At 44.4% G+C, this 22,610-nt stretch overlaps 1 protein-coding gene across 1 annotated transcript in view; it reads right to left on the bottom strand.

Annotated features, from left to right (window-relative positions):
* The window catches only part of LOC121276499 (catenin delta-2-like), a 943,152-nt gene that overhangs the window by 192,636 nt on the left and 727,906 nt on the right, over nucleotides 1–22,610 (bottom strand). Inside the window, exons 12-13 of the mRNA XM_041184989.1 lie at nucleotides 16,890–17,007; nucleotides 12,905–13,090 (exon numbers count right to left, since the gene is read on the bottom strand). Coding sequence (XP_041040923.1) covers nucleotides 12,905–13,090; nucleotides 16,890–17,007 — 304 coding nt within the window. The remainder of the gene's footprint in view (nucleotides 1–12,904; nucleotides 13,091–16,889; nucleotides 17,008–22,610) is intronic.

The raw sequence follows: 22,610 nt of genomic DNA, 5'->3' as shown, positions 1-22,610 counted from the left end.
CCTGTGGTGAAGGCAAGATCAGCCTCTCCCAGCAAGCCAGTACTGATGAGCTCTCCATGAGCTGATCAAATCCTGACTTTCAATGAGTGACATGCAATATTGTATTCAATCTGTTCATGAACTAAATTTATCTTCTCTCTCTTACAGGCAGCAGCAGGTCCAGACAGACCAGCACAGGCAGCACAAGCCCCAGCCCCAGAACACCTCAGAGGAGGATGACAAGGATCCATTTGAAGATGACCCATGCGTTCACCTGTATCCTCCACCAGCGCAGAGACACAGACTCTGGTGGGTCACACATCTAAGTTAGACTCAGGGTCACGTTCTGGGGATCACCTCACTGACAGGTTTCTGCACCAGTTGGAGATAGTGACAGCCCAGGTCTCCGGCACTTGGGAGGACTGCCGGAGAACAGGCACCTGCTAAGTCTCAATCAGATGATGAGCCTCTGGAAATGACCATTACAAACATGTTGGAGATGCAAAGACAGGCAATGGAACATCAGCACTTAGTCTCTGGCATGAAAAATTCCATCCATGGTGCCAATCAATAAGCCAGCCCTTGAATTTGTGAAAATAATTCCAAGACATTCGCAAATAAAAATGTGAAATTTATGCTAAGGTATTAAATTGACCTTACCCTAGTTTTAAAGTAAGCATGTCTATCAACAGATTAGAGCGAAGGATAGAAGAGTCCGTCCTCCTTCTGTCTAATGTCGTGGCTCTGACATGCGAGCGGCTCAAGACCTCTATGCTAAGGATGGCGGCCACCTAGGAGACCTTAGTCCAGCAGATTCTGCCAGATTTGTGCTCAGACCTGCACTCCATCGCTAGAGGCATTGGTGGGATCCATTGGTGAGAGGGGGCAGGGCTCCTCGAATTCACTCCAGTTGCCCTTTCTCCTCAAGGAATCATGCAGGGCCTTCGGGCATCCAAAGTGAGGACCACCAACAGCTGGATACCCCAGGGCCATCCAGTCAGGTGGCTCCGAGCATGTCTAGCCGATTCCAAAACCCTCTTCCTGTGACCCCCTCACCTCCAGCTGCACAGGCCAAGAAGGGTGCACCTACCTCACAGTAAGATACCTAAAGTAGGACGGGACCTCCCAGGCCTTGGTCCTCCAGAGGATACCCGCCAAATTCATCAAAGTCAACAAGGCATAGCATTCAGCAAGGCTGCCTCCGCATCTGCAGCGGATGTCAAGAATGCACCAAGATGTAATGGTAGGGTTAGAAAGATTAAAAAACAGTGATATCACTTTTGGCTCACAGGTGTTCACTCACTGTTTATATCTTGCACCTTTGTAAATATATTTGTTGTTCCTGATAATGGTCTCATCATTTGAATGTGTCATTCATATGCATCTATCTGCCCTCTTATTATTGGGGTGACCTAAGCTCCCACAATGTGATCGCCTCCTTTTGTGAGCCTTGCATTCATGTGATGTCTAGCTGACTCATTTAAGTTACTTACCCGATGTGTAATATCAGGGAAATGTGTCAAACTCTTCATTGAAAGTGACTGCAAATTGCGTCATGAATTTTTATTCCTTACAAAACACCATGGAATTGTGTGTGCTCAATTGCCTTGAAGGGTCACCAGTGACGGTGACTCATCTTCACACAGCTATTTTCATTGTTAGTGCCAATGCACAAGACCTGCAGCCATGTGCTCATTTCTGTGGGCCCAAGAAGTATCTCACTCAGGAGGCCGCGATTGCATCTAGACTTAGTTGATGCAGGGTTTGTGCTGGTGTGCTGTCTTTCACTTCCCAGAGTGGCTAACTGCATCTTTGGCTGCTGACCTTCTCAAAGATTAGGGCCTGGTGAAAGCTGAGGGTTGGAGGTCCAAGGCCAAATACTCACCTTGCTCTCAATGTGAGCCATTGTAAAGGTCTTTCAGATCACTGGCATGCCATGCAGGGACAGGAGAAATGTGCTCGGGTCCCCTTGCCTGCACCTTGCTCCTCATGGAGCCGTGTGGCTATCAGTGTCATTGTGATGGACATTCCAACCCTCCCACCCCGAACCCATCACTGCTGATGTCTCCATGCAGACCCCACCTCTCCCCATCTTGAGGCTGTGTGCATGGTGACATGCTGAGGTGACTGAACCCCCTCCCCCCAACCCCACAACCTACCCCCCCAGCAGAGCTTCAAGTACCACCCTCTTTATTATGTTTTCCCCATTTACAGGTTGCAGATGCCTCCACTGAGCATGACAGTCCCATCTGCAGTCCAGCACTGAGCCAGAGAAGCCCATCGCCCCACAGTGAGAGACAATGACCATGCCCTGCACATCAAGCTGTGCCTGATCCCCATTGAGCACACAGGCCTTGCCCCTCCCTGGAGCAGGGAGATGATCTCATGTGCCATGCATAACCCTGTAGCGTGGCCTGCCTTAATTTCACCCTCCAAATAAATGGTCCACAGAGCTCCAGGACTGCCTTTAATCTCTCATCCATGTTACAGCCGCAGCCAATGTTGATTGCTGAGCAAGCTAAATCCCCGTGGGAAACTTGTCTCACTGATCATAACTTTTCTTTATATTTTGAAAATGAGGGAAAACTACAGAAGCATTGACTTCCAGTAACACTTTTTGCATTTTAAAATTAAAAGATTTATTAACAAGAAAAAAAGTGGACAAGCTTAAAATTATACAGTTAAAACAGTTTTACAAAACATTTGCCCCTGAAAAAAACCCACTTGGTCAGAACACAGAAATAAACTACTTGACTACAGCTCCTTTATAGATTTTTAACCATAAAAATCCAGTGAAATTACCGAAGGCAAAGCTGTTGTCACTTGAGTAAAAGGTATACCAATGACTTCTCACTCTCCTCCACTCTGCTGCAGAAATCCAAAGAAAGTTCAAAACCAGACTGTTTTCTGAAAACAAAGACTTTTCCGGCTTGGAACTGGATGGCTGTTTCAAATTCACAACTTTGCTCATCACATCTGGCCATCTCCTCCACACAGCCACCTCAAACATCTCCCTTAGATATCTTTTTTTTCCCCTTCCATCTTAGACTCCATTGTCCTCAGCACCTCTTTGAACTCAACTTTTCCAAAATATAAAAATCTTTCATGTCTTCCTATTGCCTCCACTTTCAAGTCAAATAAAATTTAATAACCTTCCCTCGCTTACTTATGAAAACTTTGTGAGTTGTAAAAGTCCCTTAAACTCTTTTTGAAACTTAATAGCTGAAAAGTCAAACCCCTATTACATAATGCAAATTTTAAAACCCAACCTATTTACTTGCACATTTAACTTCACCATAGTCTTGTGTTACAAATGCATGCATCTAGCTCCTTCGTCTTTCATCTCTCAGTTCCAACAGACAAGCTGTCATTACTAACCTTCCCCCCAGTTTTATTAATCACAGGCACACACACAGCCTTCATTCCAAAATACCACCATATTCCCCAAAATATTAAAAAAGATAACATTCATTTTCATCTTCACATCACGAATAAATGATCCACAGAGCCCCAGGACTGCCTTTAATCTTTCAACCAGGCCTCATTGCCCCAGTCCAGGGACTATGACTGTCTTTCACTCTATCTTTAGCTCTCTGGTTCCTTCAGGACTGGCCACAAGACCATTTCCCCTCAATGAGACTGTGTGCAACCTGTCCATGTTGTGCAAGTCTCCCCCCGACACCACTCATGTGCAAACCTTACCTCACATGCCACACTAACCCCTACACTTTCCTACTCCAGAGTCCATGTGCATTCCCTAGCATTCATGCAATCCGAATGCCACCACCCCCCTTCTATCTCTACGTCCCAGAGTTCCACATCTGGTTCCAGCTTCCTCACCCCCAAACTTCTCTCTGCCTGTCATTGTGTAACCCCCCCCAACCGACAAACACCACCATATCCCCTTCGCACATGTCTTTAGTCTTCTCTGCCTCCCCCAACCCCCCCACCATATCCCCTTCAGCTCAACACCTGCAGCACCGACCTTGAGCAGCCCAAACATAAACCCCCACCAGTGTGTACCAACACTGCCATTGCTGAGGTCCTGGAGCAGCGCGGTTGCAGGTAGGGTCCGGATGTCTCACTTACCTCAAAGTCGTGAGCGAAGTGAGAGTGGACTGCTGCATGCCACTTACACTCCTGACAGGGTTTCCCGCATCATCACAGTCTGTTGTGCCTTTCGTAACCTGGCTATGCAAAGAGGTGATCCCCTGCCAGAGGATGCCCTGGAGGAGGATGAGAGCTCATCAGAGGATGAAGATCCAGTGACCCAAGAACCTGAGGAGGCTGTTGAGGGTCAGTATGAGCATGATCACGCCATGAAGGAAGGAAGATGTGGGAGACATGCTATGATACATTACTCGCTGACATGTTCCAGGAAGAGTAAAGTGAGGGAATATGGCCACATCCCCTGGCCCAAAATGCCATTTTCTTTCAACATAGGGGAGGTCCACCCACTTGTAGCAAAAATGAGTCCCGCGTTCACATTTGCTTCATGAATCGCCAGGCCATGATCTTTACTTTAGTCTGTGAGGCCCTGTGAGTGAGTTCACTCTGGAACTGAAAGCCTACTTAGGAACAAGAGCAATGCGCACAAAGACTTGAAGCCTTCTCTGCCATCTAATGATGCAAACACTGCTGTGACTGAGATGTGGGCATGCTTAGGGATCTCCTCCTCCTGTGCATGTCTTTTCTTCTGTCATTTCCACTGAGGAGACACAAATGCTGCTAGATTATCAATTCTGAATAATTGCCCTCATTTAATGGTGTTCCTTGAGGAAGGAGGGTTAGAAACACTTACATCACACACTGCAAATAAAGATTTAAACACATCTCCCTGACATCACACAAGGGTGCAGAGGCTAGTTCAACTGACATTGACATCACAGGAATGTGAATCCTACAGTGGGATATTATTGCTGAGTGGGAGGAAGGCTAAACCTCAAAATAAGAAGATTCCAAAGTACAAAATCACAACGCCTTCACTTGACAGGAACATTCACATAACCATCAAATGTATTAACAGAAGTGCAATTTATTTACATGTCGAGCACACCCGTGACCCAAAAGTGACATCAAATTTTCTCAACTTTGCTAACTTTAGTGCTACACTTGGATGCAGCCCCGACATCCACAGCAGAGGTGGAGGCAGCCTGCTGATTGCTACGTCCTGATGTCTGTGATGACCTTGGTGGATATCCTCTGGTGGCCCACGACCTGTAGGGCCCCAGCCTGATAAGGGTCACCTGCTCAGGGGCAGGTGCACCCTTGGTGGCCTGAGAAGCTGGAGTGGATGGGGTCACAAGCAGAGGGGGCTCTGAGCGGCTACACACTCTTGGAGTGTCCTGAGAGGAGGCCCCCAGGGTGTCCGGCTGATGCTCATCCTCCCTGTGGGTGCCCGAGGGCCCTGCTCTGACTCCTGCAGGAGATGATATACCTGGAGGGAGGGTTGAAGTGCCTCGACCCCATGTCGCCTACATCCTGATGGTGCACACCAGGGTGTGCGGCCATGGAGTGCAGGTTGAGCACAAATCTGGCAAGACCTGCTGGACCGAGGTCTCCAGGGTCGTTGCCAGGCTTCCCATGATGACCTCGAGACACATGTATGTCAGACCCACAACATCAGAAAGAAAATGGATGGACTCCTCCATCATTCGCTCTAATCTACTGAGTGACTGTCGCATCTCTGCCTGATGTTCTGCCGCCTGTTGTTGCAACTCCAGCATTGAGTTGGTGGCCGCTTCCAGAGGAAAATCATTGGACTTGGTCTGAGCAGGTGACTGGTCTCCAGCAGCCCTTCAAGTTCCGAAGACCTGGGCTGTCCCTGGCTCCCAATGCTGCTGGAACGTGTCAGTGAGGTGTTCCCCAGAAAGTGAGCCCAAGCCCAACCTACATCTGTGCCCCACCGACGTGTGTCTCTGAGCTGGTGGAGGGGCGGTGAGTGCCATGATGGCTCTTCCGGAGCTTTGTCCTTTGATGAACTCTGGGGGCTCGCACTGGCTTGGGGGCCACAATCTGCTGGTACCTAGAAAATAGAAAATAGAGTTCCAGCTAATGAGCATCAGCTAGATAAGACTGCACGTAACTCACTGTGAATTTCAGGATTTGATAAAGTGATGGAGTTGTGATCCGTGCTAGGTTGGCGGGAGAGGCCGATCTCCCCTTCTGCACAGGAGTGATCCCTGTCCTTCCCAGCCAGCTCGGCTGCAGCCTCCTCAAACTCAGTGAGGGCGATGATGTCAGTTGTGTCTCCCCTGGTCTGCGCTGTCTCGCACCTGTTGTGCACCAGCTTGGTCTGTATGAAGGAGAAAGAAAGGAATGGATGAGAATGGAATGCAGCAGAAGTTGGATGAGATGCATGTCCCCTGTGTGTGGTGAGCCCTCGCCAGAAGGGTCAGAGGATGGAGTGTGAGCAACATGATAGATGCGATGGTGGTGATGTAAATGTCTCGGCGTTGATATGTGTCCCCTGCTAATGATTGCGTGAGCTCTCTGAAGAGACTAGCCATTTGATTGCATGATGCCATGATACTGGAGGATGTTAAAGGATGACTTACTCTGGCTGAGCGGATGAGATCATTCGTGGGTGGCATTTTGGGCACGGGTGCCAGCCGCACTGACCTGCTCTGCAATGGTCTCCCAGGTAGAGAGGTGAGGCTGCTGTGCTTCCTGCAGCCATCCCTAGGATACAACGCATGCCTTTGTGCCTGCACCCTTCTGATTAAGGCTTGGAAGGCCTGGTGCGTAAAGCGTGGTGCTTGCCTTGTTCTTCAGGCTCTCGGCCTTCCTCTTCTGGCTACCAGAAGACATCTTTGATGGGCTGGAGAGAGTGAGATTGTGTGTTGGACTGGCCTTTAAAAATGGCGCTGGGACCTGTGAACCTGCCAGCTGACAGCAACCACACAACCGACCCACCAGGTGATTTGGACCGATACACGCCTTTGCATAATTAACGAGGCTCCAAGCGCAAAATCGGGCGCGGGTTCCCGCCATTCTGATTGGCAAGTTGGGCGCAGCTGACACCGCACTTAGTTTCATTGATGGAAAATTCCTCCTACTTTCTTTTTATTAGAGCTATAGAATCTTCCAGCACAGGAGGTGCCCTTTTGGTCCATCATTCCTATGTCAGCCCTTTGAAAGAACTATCAAATTACAGTAGTCCCGCTCACACACTCTTTCCTTATAGAACTACAATTCTTTCCTTTTCAAGTTTCTTTTGGAAAGTAAAGGTTCGGGTATTATGGGCAGAATTTTGCCCTTGTCAGTGACTGCGGTTGGGAAGCCAAACGCTGCCCATGATTGAGACCAGATCACGATTTCATGCTGGCGGAAGGACTGCCTAGCATGAAATGCGAGCAGGAGCACTCAGCGCTGCCTGTGGGGGGGGGGGGGGGGGGGGAGCGGAGAGGAAGGGCAGGACGAGCGGGGAACATCGCGCGTACGCATGAGTGCTTGAAAATCTCCCTGAGGGAGATGAAGAGTTTTAAAAATAAGAAATAAAGATTTTAAAATGTTATAAAACATGTCACCTCATGTCCCTACCCATGTGACAGAGTCACGTTATAAGTGAAATCTAAAACTTTTTATTTCATTTGATGTTGGAAACCTCATCCTGTCCGTGGGATGAGGTATCCAAAAAAGATGCAAAGGCTGTCTGCCCGCCAACCATAAGGTCGCTCAGGCAGCGAAAAGTTTAAGATTATTAATATTTTAATGGCCTTAATAGGCCTTCTAATTGTCAGTGGGCACGCTGCCGATTCCCGTGCATGCCCGCGGACTGAGCTATCGCGCGACTGTGCGTTGATGCCGGGATGCTTGCCCGATCTCATCGTGGGTCATTTCATGCTTGAGTGAGTCAGGCACACGCCCGCCCACCAAGGTAAAAATTCTGCCCTATGGTTCAGCTTTGTTAAGCTCTGGTTAGACCCATTCCAAAGTACTGTTCTTCGATCTGGCACTCAAGGAGGATATACTGGCCTTGGCCAGGATGCAGTGCAGATTCACCAGAATGATATTTGAGTTTAGAGGGTTAAATTATGTGAACAGTTTGCATAGACCAACCTTGTATTCCATTGAATATAGGAGATTAGAGGGTGAATGGTGGACCAATAATGAGGTGCTGAATGGTCTTAGTTTTCCATGTTCCCAAGTATACATCCAATCCCCTTTTGAAAGTTACTATTGAATCGACTTCCAGTGCTTTTTCAGGCAGAAAATATTCTCTTCATCTCATCTCTGGTTCTATTGCCAATTACCTTAAATCGGCGCCCTTTGGTTAGTGACCCTCCTGCCATTGGAAATGGTTTCTCTTTCTCTATCAAAACTCTTCATAATTTTGAATAACTAGGAGTCTACTCTGCTCAATAAGATATAGAATAAACAGACTACAAAACAGCCCAACCCCCTATTTTATAAAATTCATAAATAATATGTAAATGATTGAGAATTTAATTAACTCAACCTGACAACATATGATCTAAGGATTTTAATACAAAATGCACAGTGCAGTAGCCCTTTTCATTTTTATTAAATTAAGGAGACCTGCTTTTCACAACCTATTTTAATTATTTGTATACTGAAATGTTCATAATTGTGCAATCCTTTTATCATTTTATACTTAGTTTTATAGACGAGTATTAAAATAAAAATGATATGAATTATGATTACTTGTTTTATTTGCATCATCATCACAATTTTGCACATGCTGCAATGGTTTTTCAATAGGATGCTCTCTCTATGGACAAAAATCTTAGCTACTCCTGCCTGCCCGTGTAACTATAGTCCTTTGTCTCTGATATTACTCTTGTAAGTCTCCTCTGCATCCTCTCCAAGGCCTTCCTAAAATGGGATGTCTATAGGGTTGCCGACCTCCTGGTGTGCAACCCTGGAGAAATATCTTTCCTTACGTCCCTAAGATAATTTAAAATAAAATATTTGAATATTTCTATTTACTAGATATAAGAATATTGAAAGTGGTTAAAAAATGTGCAGTTTGACTGACAGTCAAGCATCATCCAATTGGGTAATGGGTCTTTTTGTTTTCCCATTGGTGTAGGAAGGCAGTGCGTCACAAGGATTGATACTTTGGTTGACGGATGGCTAGAGCATTGGGGTAAGTCATGTGATGAAATCTCCAGGAATATATTTAATTCACAGTTAGCAACCCGAGATGCCCAGAATTAGACACCATACTCCAGCTAAGGCTGAGCCAGTAATTTAGAAAGATTTAGGATAATATCCTTGCTTTTCTCCACCAAGCCTCTATTAATAAAACCTAGGATTCTATATGCTATGAAAACAGTCTTATGGATTTGTCCTAGCATCTACAAAGACCGTTATGTGTAAACCCCCTTTAAAATTGTACCATTTAGTGTCCACTGACACTTTCATTTTTCTTTCTTCGTGGTTTCTATTTTTGTAGATGTTAAAGTTATCTAATGAAATGACGAGTGATGGCATCATGAAGAAAACTGCCTTGTAGTAATTAGGGGTTGAGGTTGAGACAGGCAACTAAACAAGGATAGAGAGCGAGCACAGTGCTCTGTGTAGCCTGGTTCACTTGATCTGGTAAGTAGTGTATGATGCACAGCAAATGTTAAAAGTGTTTTTTAATTTCTTGGGACAAACATTGCAGAACACAAAATTTACCAATGTAATACACACAAGGGACAAGGCTGATGCCTTTGCCACTAACACCAAGATTCCATTTATGTACAATGCTGGAGCCAGCAGTCATGTCGAGAGCTGAAAAGGTCCATCCGGCATGGGAAATTGCTTTTGATTTCAATCAGGCTGTAGTTCAAACAGGGAGCTTCTGCCTCTCATGGTGACAATCTACCTTTGTATTCCTGTTACCAGACGTCTCTAGTTTCATTTCGAACATCTCAATGCACACAGTTTGCCATTACAGCAGATTCTAAAAATATTATTGTAGCAGAAAGCTTTTCAAAAATGTCACTTTGGCTGGCAACTAGCATGAAGGGTAGGAGTAGGTGGCAGCAAGATCAAAACAGCAGGAAACTAAGTTAATTTTTAGCACTGCAACAGGATAAACAGGGTGACATTTGTCTAATCGAATCCGCCAACGCTGTACAGGAAAACAGGGAAGCAGTGAGACTATTAAAACAAAGAGCCTACTGTGTATAAGGTGCTGGCTGCAGCTCATTTGGTAGCACACTCATCTCTGGGTTATAAGGCTGTGGGTTCAATTCCCACTTCCAGCACTTAAGTACATAAGCTAGGCTGACAGTGCCAATGCAGTATTGAGAGAGAGCTGCGCTTTTAGAAAGAAAGAAAGAAATTTACTGTTATGTTGTGACTTTCAAGACCACAGGGTATCTCAAAGTGCTTTACAGCCAATGAAGCACTTTTGAAGTGTCAACACTGTTGTAATGTAGGAACCGTGACTACTAATTTGTGCACTGCAAGCTTCCATAAACAGCAGTGTGATAATGAACAAGTTAATCTTTGTGATGTTGATTGAGGGATTAATATTGGCCAGGTCACAGGAAATAATCTCCAGCTCTTCCTTGAAATAATGCTGTGGGATCTTTTATTTTCACCAGAGGGCAGGCAAGGCTTCAATACAATTTCTCATTAAAAATCATGAGACCTACGAGAATGCAGTGCTCCCTCAGTACTGCACTGGAATGTCAGTTTTGATATTTCTGCTTAAGCCCTGGAATGGGATGAGGTTGTCCTACGATGAGAGTCTTGAGTAAATTGGGCCTATACTGTATGGAGTTTCGAAGAATGAAATGTGAACATATTGAAACATCTAACATTCTGCAGGCGCTCAACAGGATAGACATTGAGAGGTTTTTTTCCCCTGGCTTGGGAATCCAGAAGGCAGGGAGGGGTAAGTCACTGTCTCAGGATAAGGTGTCAATTATTTGGGATGAGAAAAAATCTCTTCTTTCAGTAGCTTGTGAATCCTTGATATCCTCTACCCCCGAGGTTTTGGATGCTCGATCACTGAATGTACTCAAGGCTGAGATAGACAGGGTTTTGTTCTCTCAGGGACTCAAGGGATATGGTGAGCAGGTGGGAAAGTAGATTGAAGCCAAAGATCATCCCTGATTATTTTGAATGATGGTTTGAGGGGCTGAATAGTCTACACCTACTCCTATTTCTTCCGTTCTTATCTTTTTAATTCACAATCTTATGAGTGCGACCCACTGAGCCACAGCTGTCACTTAAGGTGTCCCTTTTGGATGAGACATTAAACCCAGGCTCCATTTGCCCTTTCAGGTGGATGGATACTATTATGAACAGCAGAGATGCCTAAGCCAGTATCTGCTCAACAATGCTGTTTGTGGGACCTTGCTGCTACATGTACCACTTTATAACGGTGACTATACTTTAAAAGTATTTTAATAGCTGTAAAGCTCTTTGGAAAGTCCCGAAGTTGTGAATGGTGCTATAAGAATGCAAATTCTTTATTTTACTTCTTGAAATGATGCACTAGCCACCAAGGCTACCCTGCATCCAGAGTACCTCTCTCAAAATTAACCCTGTTTTATCAGGGCATGTGTTTGACTTAATTGAAAATTGCCTGGTTTAGGAGGGAACACCCATGTCAATCTCAATCAGCTCCCCCCCTCCAGAGGACTGTGGTGCAACTTTCCCAGCTTGAGGGGAGGTGGGAATTGAGGACATGGTAGACCCTCCACTTGTATCTAAGGGAATATGAAGGCCTGTTCAGTGTATTTCCAGGAGGATCTGGAACAGTATATTGACCTGAATTGTGACCAGTGCCAATTGGACTTTGCAGCAGATTAAATTGAGTTCACTCAACTTAAATAACACCAAACAAACTTAAGAGGTATTTTCTTTTTTGCTTTGTGCATCTTTAGCACATCAGAAATCTTACCCTAGAATCAGACACTTGCTAAACCCATTAAGAAATAACTTCAAACAGGGCTTTGCGGGCATTCGTGCAGTTGTTTATATTCCTCCTATATTGCATTCCTCACATGGATTCGTGCTGCCCAAGATTTATAAATGGGTGATAGGGGTAGATGGTGGAATAGTAGTAATGTTACATGACTGGCAATCCAGAGGCCCAGGCTTATACTCTGGGGGCAAGGGTTCAAAAACCACCACTACAGCTGATGGAATTTAAATTCAATTAATAAAATCCAGGATTTGAAAGCTGACCTCGTTAATGGCAACGATGAAACTATCAATCATTGTAAAAACCCATCTGGTTCGCTAACATCCTTTGGGGAAGCAAAACTGCCATCCTTAGCTGGTCTTGCCTACATGTGACTCTAGATCTACAGCAATGTGGTTGACCCTCAGTTCAAGTGCAATCAGGGATGGGCAACAAATGCTGACCTTGCCAGCAATGCCCACATTCCATGAAAGAATACATTTTTAAAAACGCGACAATGCTAAGTGGACAGGGGGGAAAAATGCAGCCTTTCACTCAGCTCCTGCTGCACTCCATGATAATACAACCTTGACAGTGTTATCTACAGATAACTAGAACTACTTGCTAGAAGTTGTTCCTAGCTATAATAATTTCATCTCATTAAAATGCCGACTCACTGGACAATTCTCCCATTGGATGATTGAGAAGTGTACATCAAAACTATTCCAAAGCATCAAAAGGTTTGCATGCTCCTTGGCACTACATTAGTGTAGAGAAAATGCATGGATTCCTAATGCCTTGTCACTACATATTGCTTGTAACAAAGATCAATATAAAGTCAAAACAGCTCAGAAGTGATTCAGAACCTTCTCTGTCCTTCTGTTAAAGCCATCAACTCCAGCCCACCTTCTAAATGACACATAGCTGCTTGCTTTAAACAAAAGGACATGAGTCCAATGGCTGGTGTCCTTATGAATGGCACACACACATACACAGTAATCATCGGTTGAGTTTTCCCCACTCCCCAATTGAGCTGGGCCCACTTGTCACCTGATTCTGGCCTTTCTTTTTCTTCTTCTTCTTGCCCCAACAACCTGAGCTCTCGCTATCCTTCCCGTTGCTGTCACTGCAAAGTAGCCCGTCAAATTCATCCGTCCCCATTTGCTGTCCCTGGGCTGTTTCTGCTGCCAGTCGATAAGAAAGGTTCCTCAAGATGCAGACGCAATTCTCAATCGTCTAGGAGGAGAAAACAAAAACCAAAATAAATCACATTGCATTATAGGATTAAAAAAGCACATTGTGCCCATGGCAGCTCCTTGAAAAAGCTGTCCAATTAGTCAATTAGTCCCACACACCTTATTCTTTTATCATAGCTCCGCAAGTATGCATCTTTAAGTACCTATCCAGTACCCTTTGGAAAGTTACTGTCGAATCTACTTTCAAGTATAGAATTTTACTTTTTGTCTTAAATGTTTGTGGATTAAGTGAGCCAAAATTTGCTGCAGCAGGACACCAGTGCTAGAAAGGTTGACTGACCGTCATTAACACTCATCGTATTAATGAAAGGGTTCTTACACTTGAAATGAAAAGACAACTTTCCAAGCTGAGTTTAAAGGGCAATTAATGGGCAAATGCAGCAAGTTCCTAGAAAAAAAAGGGGAGGCCAAAGTCGAGATGCTGTTTTCACAAAGCTAGCATCAACTTGGACATCAATATTTCAATATTCACATCTAACTGCACATCTGCTCCTCACCAGAGGTTGCAGTGCCATTTATCCATAAATAATGGTGAGTGCCACAGACTAGTCATTGATTTGACAGCAGGTTCTGGCCAACTGTGTCACAAAATACTGCCAATCATTAAAATTCAACACATTCATTCTGGGCCAAAGGCAGCATATTACATGTTCAATGATTTTATTTTCCAGCTTTCAATTACCCAGTCACCCTCATCTCTCTTGACTGATGCTGGGGTACAGTTCCACAGGTACACAGTCTCCACTGATGACTGGAGGAAAAACCATCATCAGTGAGAGGGAGAGTGAAGCATTAACTTCGGATGCCTCCATGAGGTTTGGGGTGTAACCTCTGTTGGTTGGGGTTTGCACACCAGTGGGCGTGGGGGTGGTGAATGTTTAAGCGAGTAAACTGCTAAAACTGTACAACAGAGGCCAGCTGTCAGATCCGGGGATCTGGCATCTGTGAACACTGCACGGGGCTCATTTTCTCGACCAACAAGACCTGTGGCATAACCTAAAACTTGGCTTTCCTGTGTGTACCTTTTCACCACCTTGCATGCTATTAAACAAAAGCAGGCCCCAGGCTTCAGGAATTGGATGAATTACATCCCAACATTGGGGATTTGTTAACAAAATGGCGTCCCTGTATCACTGCCATTTCTCAACATGTAAAAGGGTTTCATTGCTGTTATATTAAATGTATTGCTACATTGGTAAGTGCAGAAAACTAAACAGCCCAAAATAATTGGCTTAATAACGTGTAACATGGAAAAGTGTGAAGTTATACGCTTTGGTGTGAAAAACAGAAAGGCACAGTATTATTTAAATGGTGACATATTGGGGAATGTGGATGTACAAAGGGATCTGGGGCTTGGCCTAAATAGCCAAGTGGTTATGGTACTGGGCTTGTAACCCCAAGATCAAGAGTTCAAATCTCACAATGGCAAACTATGAAACAATGTAACTTCATCTGAAACAGATGGAAACGGGTTTGTACCCGAAAGAGTTACAAAGGGATCTGGGTGTCCTTGTACACCAGTCAATGAAAGTAAGTAGGCAGGTGCAGCAAGCAATTAGGAAGGCAAATGGCATGTTGGCCTTCATTGGAAGAGGGCTTGTGTTCAGAAGTAGGGATGTCTTACTGTAATTATACAGGGCTTTGGTGAGACCACAATTGGAGTATTGCGTGCAGTTTTGGTCTCCCTCCCTAAGGCAGGATATAATTGCCATGGAGGGAGTGCAGCGAAGGTTCACTCCGCTGATACCGGGGATGGCAGGGCTGTTGTATGAGGAGAGATTGGTTCGACTGGGCCTGTATACATTGGAGTTTAGAAGAATGATAGGGGATCTGATTGAAACATATGAAATTCTAACAGGGCTAGACAGACTGGATGTAGGGAGGATGTTTCCCCTGGTTGGGGAGTCCAGAACCAAGGGCCACTGTCTCAGGGTACAGGGCAGGCCATTTAAGACTGAGATGAGGAAAAATTTCTTCACTCAGAACGTGGTCAACCTGTGGAGTTCTCTACCACAGAAGGCTGTGGAGGCCAGGTCAGAGTATATTCAAGAAATAAATTGATAAATTTTTGGATATTAGGGGCATCAAGAGGCATGGAGAGAAAGCAGGAATATGGTGTTGAGATAGAGAATCAGCCATGATCATATTGAATGGCGGAGCAGGCTTGAAGGGCTGAATGGCCTACTCCTGCTCTTAGTTTCTATAAGCGACGCCTTTGTGAATTGACACTCTGTAGCAATGCTTGGCACTGTTTCCTCAACTTAGGAATCAGCCTGTGATTAATGTAGATGGCGTAAGTTGGTAGCATCATACTAGCAATCCTCTACGCATTTATCCCGCATCTTCAACAGCGAGCATCTGGAATACTTAACTGGGGAAGGAAGCACAACTGAGCAAGATACTGTCCTCTCTCAATGCCCAGCTCAAGGGTTGTGGAGGCCAGTTGCAGCAGTAGGATAAACTGAGATCAACTCACTCAACATAGATCAGGGATCAAACCTGCTGAGATGCAGGTTACAGGAGTTTTCTTACTGTCACATGAGCTTTCTGGCTTTTCCCAGGCATATCACATTTCTTTTAGGTTCAGAACCAAGCACAAAGTCACTCGGAAAATGCAAGTGACAATTTATTAGGTTTGCACACTGTACAGAGTTTCACTGCCCAAGGATGCATGTAGGAATACGGAATACAGAGGAAAACCATGCCAGACCTTAGGTCCATTAAAACAAATGGATGCAAATCTGGGTAGGCTGTGCAACTGATCCCAATCCTCCATGTTTAATATTTAAATATCAGTACGATCGTGGCAGGTTTGCTGGTTCCTCCAATCCTAATCAGCCAGATTTACTTGAGTTTCTGTGTATTGGATCATTTGAGTTGACATGCATTGTACTAGCCATCTCCTGCTATTGTCATGTTCCTTTTGTGGGCTACTGCTCTTGGGTATCAAGCGACACCTTCCTTTACCCCTTAATTTCATTGTGAAGTACTTGGACAACCTGACCCTTGAATCTAAGGCCTCTTAATTTTGGATATACTAGTTCTTAAAAATGCTGCAGACCTTTACTTGCTGCAGCAGTTCACATATTTATTCCTCTGAAAAGGTGAGCTCACAATAAGTACAATGGTTCTGATGTTTGAGCTCATTAGCATTATTTAAATTAGGAATGTACAGTCAGTGTGTTGCCTTGCTTTTCTGCTTCTGTGTAATTATACAATAAATATATTCAACTATTAGTTTTCGCCTGGTGCAATGATCTGACCATGTGACACATATTGCCTCCCGCAGTGGACAAGAATGTTCTGAGAATCCCAAGTGGCCTCTGCTGTATTATAATGTAATGAAAGGATAAAAATCAGTCCAAAGGAAATCTCTCATTTAAAATATTATAAAGATGGAAACTTTAGCTCAGAAGATACTGTGTCCGCAAAAGGAAACTGATTGTTCTTTAAAGGGAAGTTAAAATTATCTTGAAAATATCCGAATATAATTCCATGTGTTGAGGTTATATACAACTTATGACAGCATACCTAAAGACATTTTAAATATGATTTATATCCTGTCGTTTGTGAATTTCTTTTTCACAGACACCTTCTCCTGAAGATAACTTGCATTCATCAACAAGTTTGGGTGACAAATAAATCCTTGAGGCAAAATTATATTCTTGTGATGTCAAAGAGTTCAGCATCTCCGCAGTCCAACAATCCTGACCCCCTTTACCCGAGATTCTCATCAGTTACGCAGCACAAGGCAAAATAAAATCTGAAAATGGCCATACCTTGCTGTCAATCTCACTACTCCCCAGAGCAGATTGAATCACATACAGCAATGCATCAGTGAGGCCATCGCACTCTCTCATCCTTCTCCGTGCCTCCTCACCAGCCGAACTCACATTCCTGCAAAGGGGGCACAGAATATGGGTTAAAAGCAAAATACGGTGGATGTCAGAAATCTTAAAGAAAAACAAAAATAGCTGGAAAAACTCAGCAGGTCTGACAGCATCTGTGGAGAGGAAGACAGAGTTAATGTTTCGAGTCTGTATGACTCTTCATCAGAATATGGGTTAGTAGCTACCCAACACTTCTGTGCATGCTGCTATGTTTTTCTCCTGCGTTTTGCTTGCAGCAGTGTCTTGCAAATTAATCTACAATTCATGAAGATTCCAGGACAATCGTGGCATGTTGCCAATGTAGACGGAGAGACAATACTTAATCTAAGTGATTTCCTCATTTGTTTGATAATTTCCAGAAAGATTGTCTTGGAGTATAGGCAAACAATACATTTTACATAACAGGGTTAAAAATGTCCGAGCAATTTGGACATTCATTCATAGCTTGTAAACTTGGGTAAAAACATATTAGGTTGAAAATAGGTATTTTGAAATATAGCATTGCTTCAATGAAGAACATATAATGTATAATGTAGATAGAGTTACTTTTATGCATTACTGAATAGTTGCCTAAGTTGGTGTTGAAGATTGGGGCCTAAATGATAACTTACATAAGTAGAAATATTATCCGAAAGCCAATTTGTCAAAACATGATGGAAAACCTTTACTTTGAAAAAATGTGGGACATTAGAACAGAGCACAGTCCATGGCAGGCTTCTGAAGAAAAAAATCGTCAATGCCCCTCGCCCATAAACAAGCCGTAAAGGTCCGCAACATTGAGGTTATTAAAATATTCATAACCATCTGTTGACTAGGAGTTTTGTGCCATGGCTCCTTTTCACAGAGTTTCATTGCTTGTTATTGCTGATCTATGAAATGACTCTGAAGTGATTCAGCCTCAAATCCCCAGGAAGCTATTGAAAGACGTGAACAACGTTAGTTTAGAAAATCATGCCCTGTTTCAAAGAAATCTCAAACAGTTCAGAGCAAAAACTTTGCAAGGTTTATTTCTTCGTCGTTCTCATCTGGGCTTAGCATTTGTAGATAAAAGGGGAGCTATCCTCCCATCCCAACAAGGCAGCATTTGAACGAGTGTGGCATCAAGGAGCTCTAGCAAAACTGGAGTAAATGGGAATTAGGGGGAAAACTTTCCACTGGTTGGAGTCAAACCTAGCACAAAGAAAGATGGTAGTGGTTGTTGGAGGTCAATCATCTCAGTTCCAGGACATCGCTGCAGAGTTCCTCAGGGTAGTGTCCTATGCCTGACCATCTTCAGCTGTTTCATCAATGACCTTCCTTCCACCATAAGGTCAGAAATGGGGATGTTCGCTGATGATTGCACAATGTTCAGCACTATTCGTGACTCCTCAGATACTGAAGCAATCCATGTCCAAATGAAGCAAGACCTGGACAATATCCAGGCTTGGGCTGACAAGTGGCAAGTAACAATCGCGCCACACAAGTATCAGGCAATTGCCATCTCCAACAAGAGGGAATATAACCATCACCCCTTGAAATTCCATGGTATTACCATCACTGAATCTCCCCACTATCAACATCCAGGGGGTTACCATTGAGCAGAAACTGAACTGTGTGGCTACAAGAGCAGGTCAGAGGCTAGGAATCCTGTGACGAGTAACTCACCTCCTGACTCCCCAAAGCCTTTCCACCATCTACAAGATACAAGTCAGGAGTGTGATGAAATACTCTCCACTTGCCTAGATGAGTGCAGCTCCAACAGCACTCGAGAAGCTTGATATCATCCAGGAAAAAGCAGCCTGCTTGATTGGCACCCCTTCCACAAACATTCACTCCCTCCACCACTGATGAACATGGCAGCAATATGTACCATCTACAAGATACACTGGCTCCTTAGGTAGCACCTTCCAAACCCATAACCGCTACCATCTAAAAGGATAAGGGCAGCAGATACATGGGTGCACCACCATCTGGAAATGCCCCTCCAAGCCACTCACCATCCTGACTTGCAAATATAATCACCGTTCCTTCACTGTCACTGGGTCAAAGTTCTGGACCTCCCTCCCTAAAAGTACTGTGGGTGCATCTACACCACAGGGACTGCAGCAGTTCAGGAAGGCAGCTCACCAAAGCCATCAAGGATAATTAGGAATGGGCAATAAATGCTGGCCTAGCCAGTGATGCCCACATCCTGTAAAATGAATTTTTAAAAAAATCACCTTACTTGCCTTCCAAATTAACCTAAACTTTGAACCCAAAATTCAATCTTTCATTTTCGCACTGAAGGGCATTGACATTTGCAATGAGAATTGCTGAGGAAAGATTGCTTTGCAAAAGAGACAGGTACCATATAATATTCATCATGCTCCAAGTGATCTCCTGGACTAGTTTCGAACAGGTTGAAGAGGACTTTCCCTGATTTTTTCCCCCTAAGTGGCCTAGGTTTCTTGCCTCTCCCAGAAGATTACATAGATTTTCAGTGGGATGGGCTGTGTGTGTATATTGTGATGCATTGTGTTGGACAAGCTGGGTGGACCAGAGGGTCGTTTCCTGCACATCATTGCTTGTATGTATCTGCTTTTAACTAGCTGGAGTCTACTGATGTATATGGCAGCAGGAACTATCATACACTCTCCATATGGCAACAAGAAATGCTTAAGATACTGGTTATGGCAAAGGCTACGGGCCCTGATAACATCCCGGCTATAACACCTGTATTCCAGAACCAGCTGCAGTCCCTAGCCAAACAACAACAGCTACAGCAGAGCAGCAACACTGGCATTTATCCAAAATGTAAAAAATTGTCAAGGTATGTCCTGTCCACAAAGAGCAGGACAAATCCAATCTGATCAATTACAGCCCCAGTCTGCTCTCAATCATCAGCAAAGTGATGGAAGGTGCCATTGACTGTGCAATTGAACGGCACTTGCTAAGCAATAAGTTGCTCACTGATGCTCAATTTGAGTTCTGCCATGGACACCCTGCTCTAGACTTCGTTATAATCTTGGTCTAAGCATTGGCAAAGAGCCAAATTCCAGACATGAGGTGAGAGTGACTGTCCTGGACATCAAGGCAGCCTTTGACCAAGTGTGGCATCAAGGAGTCCTAGCAAAATTGAAGTCAATTGGAATCAGGAGGAAAACTCTCCACTGGTTGGAGTCATACCTATCGCAAAAGAAGATGATTGTGGTCGTTGGAGGTCACTTATCTCAGTGCCAGGACATCACTGCAGGAGTTCCTCAGAGTAGTCTCCAGGGCCCAACCATTATCTGCTGCTTCATCAATAACACTGCCTCTAACATAAGGTCAGAAATGGGGCTCTTTTAGTGATGGTTGCACAATGTTCACCACCATTCGCAACTCCTCAGATACCGAAACAGTCTGTGCCCATATGCAGCAAGACCAAGGCAATGTTCAAATCTGGGCTTATAGGTAGCAAGTAACATTCGTGCCACACAAATGCCAGGCAATGGCCATCACCAACAGAAGGGAATCTAACCATCTTGCCTTGATGTTCAACAGCATTATCATCGCTGAATTCCCCACCAACAACATCTGGGGGTTAACATTGATCAGAAACTGAACTGGACCAGCCATATAAATACTCTGGCTACAATAGTAAGTCAGAAGCAAGGAATTTGGTGGCGAGCAACTCACCTCCCCAAAGCCTGTCTATCATCTAAAAAGGCACAAGTCTGGAGTGTGATGGAATACTCTCCGTTTACTTGAATGACTGCAGCTCCAAGAAACATGCAAGGAAGCCTGCTTAATTGGCATTCCATCCAATACTTTAAACATTCACTCCTTTCACCACAGGTGCACAGTGAAGCCATGTGCACCACCTACAGGATGTACTGCAGTAACATGCCAAGGCTCATTCGACAGCACCTTCCAAACCTGCAATCTCTACCACCTCGAGGACAAGGGCAGCAGAAATAAGGGAATAACATCACCTGCAAAGTCCTCTCAAAGCCACACACCAGTCTGACTGAACTATATTGCCGTTCCTTCATTGTCACTGGGTCAAAACCCTGGAATTCCCTTTCAAAAGGCACCGTGGATGAAGTACGTCACATGGACTGCAGTGGTTCAAAAAAGTGGCTCACCACTCCCTTCAAGGGCAAGTAGGAATGAGCAACAAATTCTGGTTGTGCTAGAAATGGCCATATTCCACAAATGAATAATAAAACAACAATAATCTGGTCTTGATCTTCCCTTTGCAAGGCAAGGATGGATATATCAAGCAGAAAATGTCTGTTTTTAAAAGATGTACTTGATAAAGCTAGATTTGCGATTCTGTAACTATACTGTAACCAGCAGATCTGCAGTGAAGGCCTACCCATATGTGAAAACTCTCTCTAGTGACATCTCCTAGATTCAGTGAGTAAACCAATTAATTCTTCACCAAGCGTTAATGGCTGTCTGTTCAAACAGATGTTACGTTCTATCAACCTTCTTCTTACAAATGTCTGAGCACCGTGACAGTGCTTTCTCAGTGGAAAGCTATTCATTACACAAATATGATTCTGTGACAATGTGCCTAAGTGGAATTTGTAAACAATTATTAAGATACTCTATTCACATCATCCACTGTGCCAGCCAACTGCTCAACTGTGTCTGAGCTGCATGAGCAGCTTTGTTCATCACTCTGTTTCCCTGTGCCCTATGCCAGCTGAGCACAGACTGTATGGAACTGCTGAGCTGAGTGAGGATGGCCAAGCGGTCTGGAGGGATGCATTATGGGTCAAGAGGCATGTTTTGGATCCTTTGATCCATGCTCACATCCACTTTGTTAGGTCTCTAAAGCAGCAACTGCTCCAAACTGGCAGATTAAAGAGCTCTTTTACATCACTTGGTCAGAACAGTAAGAGTTGGTGGTGGGAGTGGCGGGGACGGGGGGGGGTGGGGGGGCGGGGGCAATCCGGGAGACTTTAAAAAGGCAAAGGGTTCACTTTTACCCCTCCTTGCATCTGTTGCTGGGGTAAAAAAAATGAACAAATTCATGACATGAACATAAATCCAAGTTCATAGGATTGTTTCCCTACTTTATCTTGGGAAAGACACACATTTCTAAAAAGATATAATTCACCTCAGTCAGTGCTTACAAAATCTCAGATGGGTAAACGTGACCAAAATTCGCGGTTGCACAGCGACAGTGAGTGAGCTCACCAACAGAGACAGACCCAGGCCAGGCCAATGGGGCAGAAACACAATTCTGAGCCGCTGTTGCACAGTGGACTTTGTTTGTGTGCTGAACATTTCTGGGTGCTGCAAATGGTGTTAGGGTGGAGTGAATAGCTCATGCAGCTTGTGCTGCAAGTATGGGTGCAAGCTTGAAACAGTTAAATATCGGCATTTCAAACACATCTCAGTTTGAGTAGATCCGTTGGAGGTGAGGATAGACAGATAAAGCTTTCTGTATCCATGCTGAGATCTGTCTGCTATTGAAAGGCACTGGTTTAATTATTCATGTCACTGAATTGGAAGTCAGTCCGAGGACTTTTATAAAGTTAAGAACACATCAGTTGCTGTTGTTGCACCACTAACTCAGTGTAAGTGTTGTTTTACTTGTTTTCTTCTAATCGTGGGACGGTGAACACAACTCGTGTTGGAAGCTAGAATTTAAACATT

The sequence above is a fragment of the Carcharodon carcharias genome, chromosome 3 (assembly GCF_017639515.1).
Source record: "Carcharodon carcharias isolate sCarCar2 chromosome 3, sCarCar2.pri, whole genome shotgun sequence".
Classification (NCBI taxonomy): domain Eukaryota; kingdom Metazoa; phylum Chordata; class Chondrichthyes; order Lamniformes; family Lamnidae; genus Carcharodon; species Carcharodon carcharias.
The sequence above is the reverse complement of the archived record's forward strand: the minus strand, read 5'-3'. Positions and strand labels throughout refer to the sequence as shown.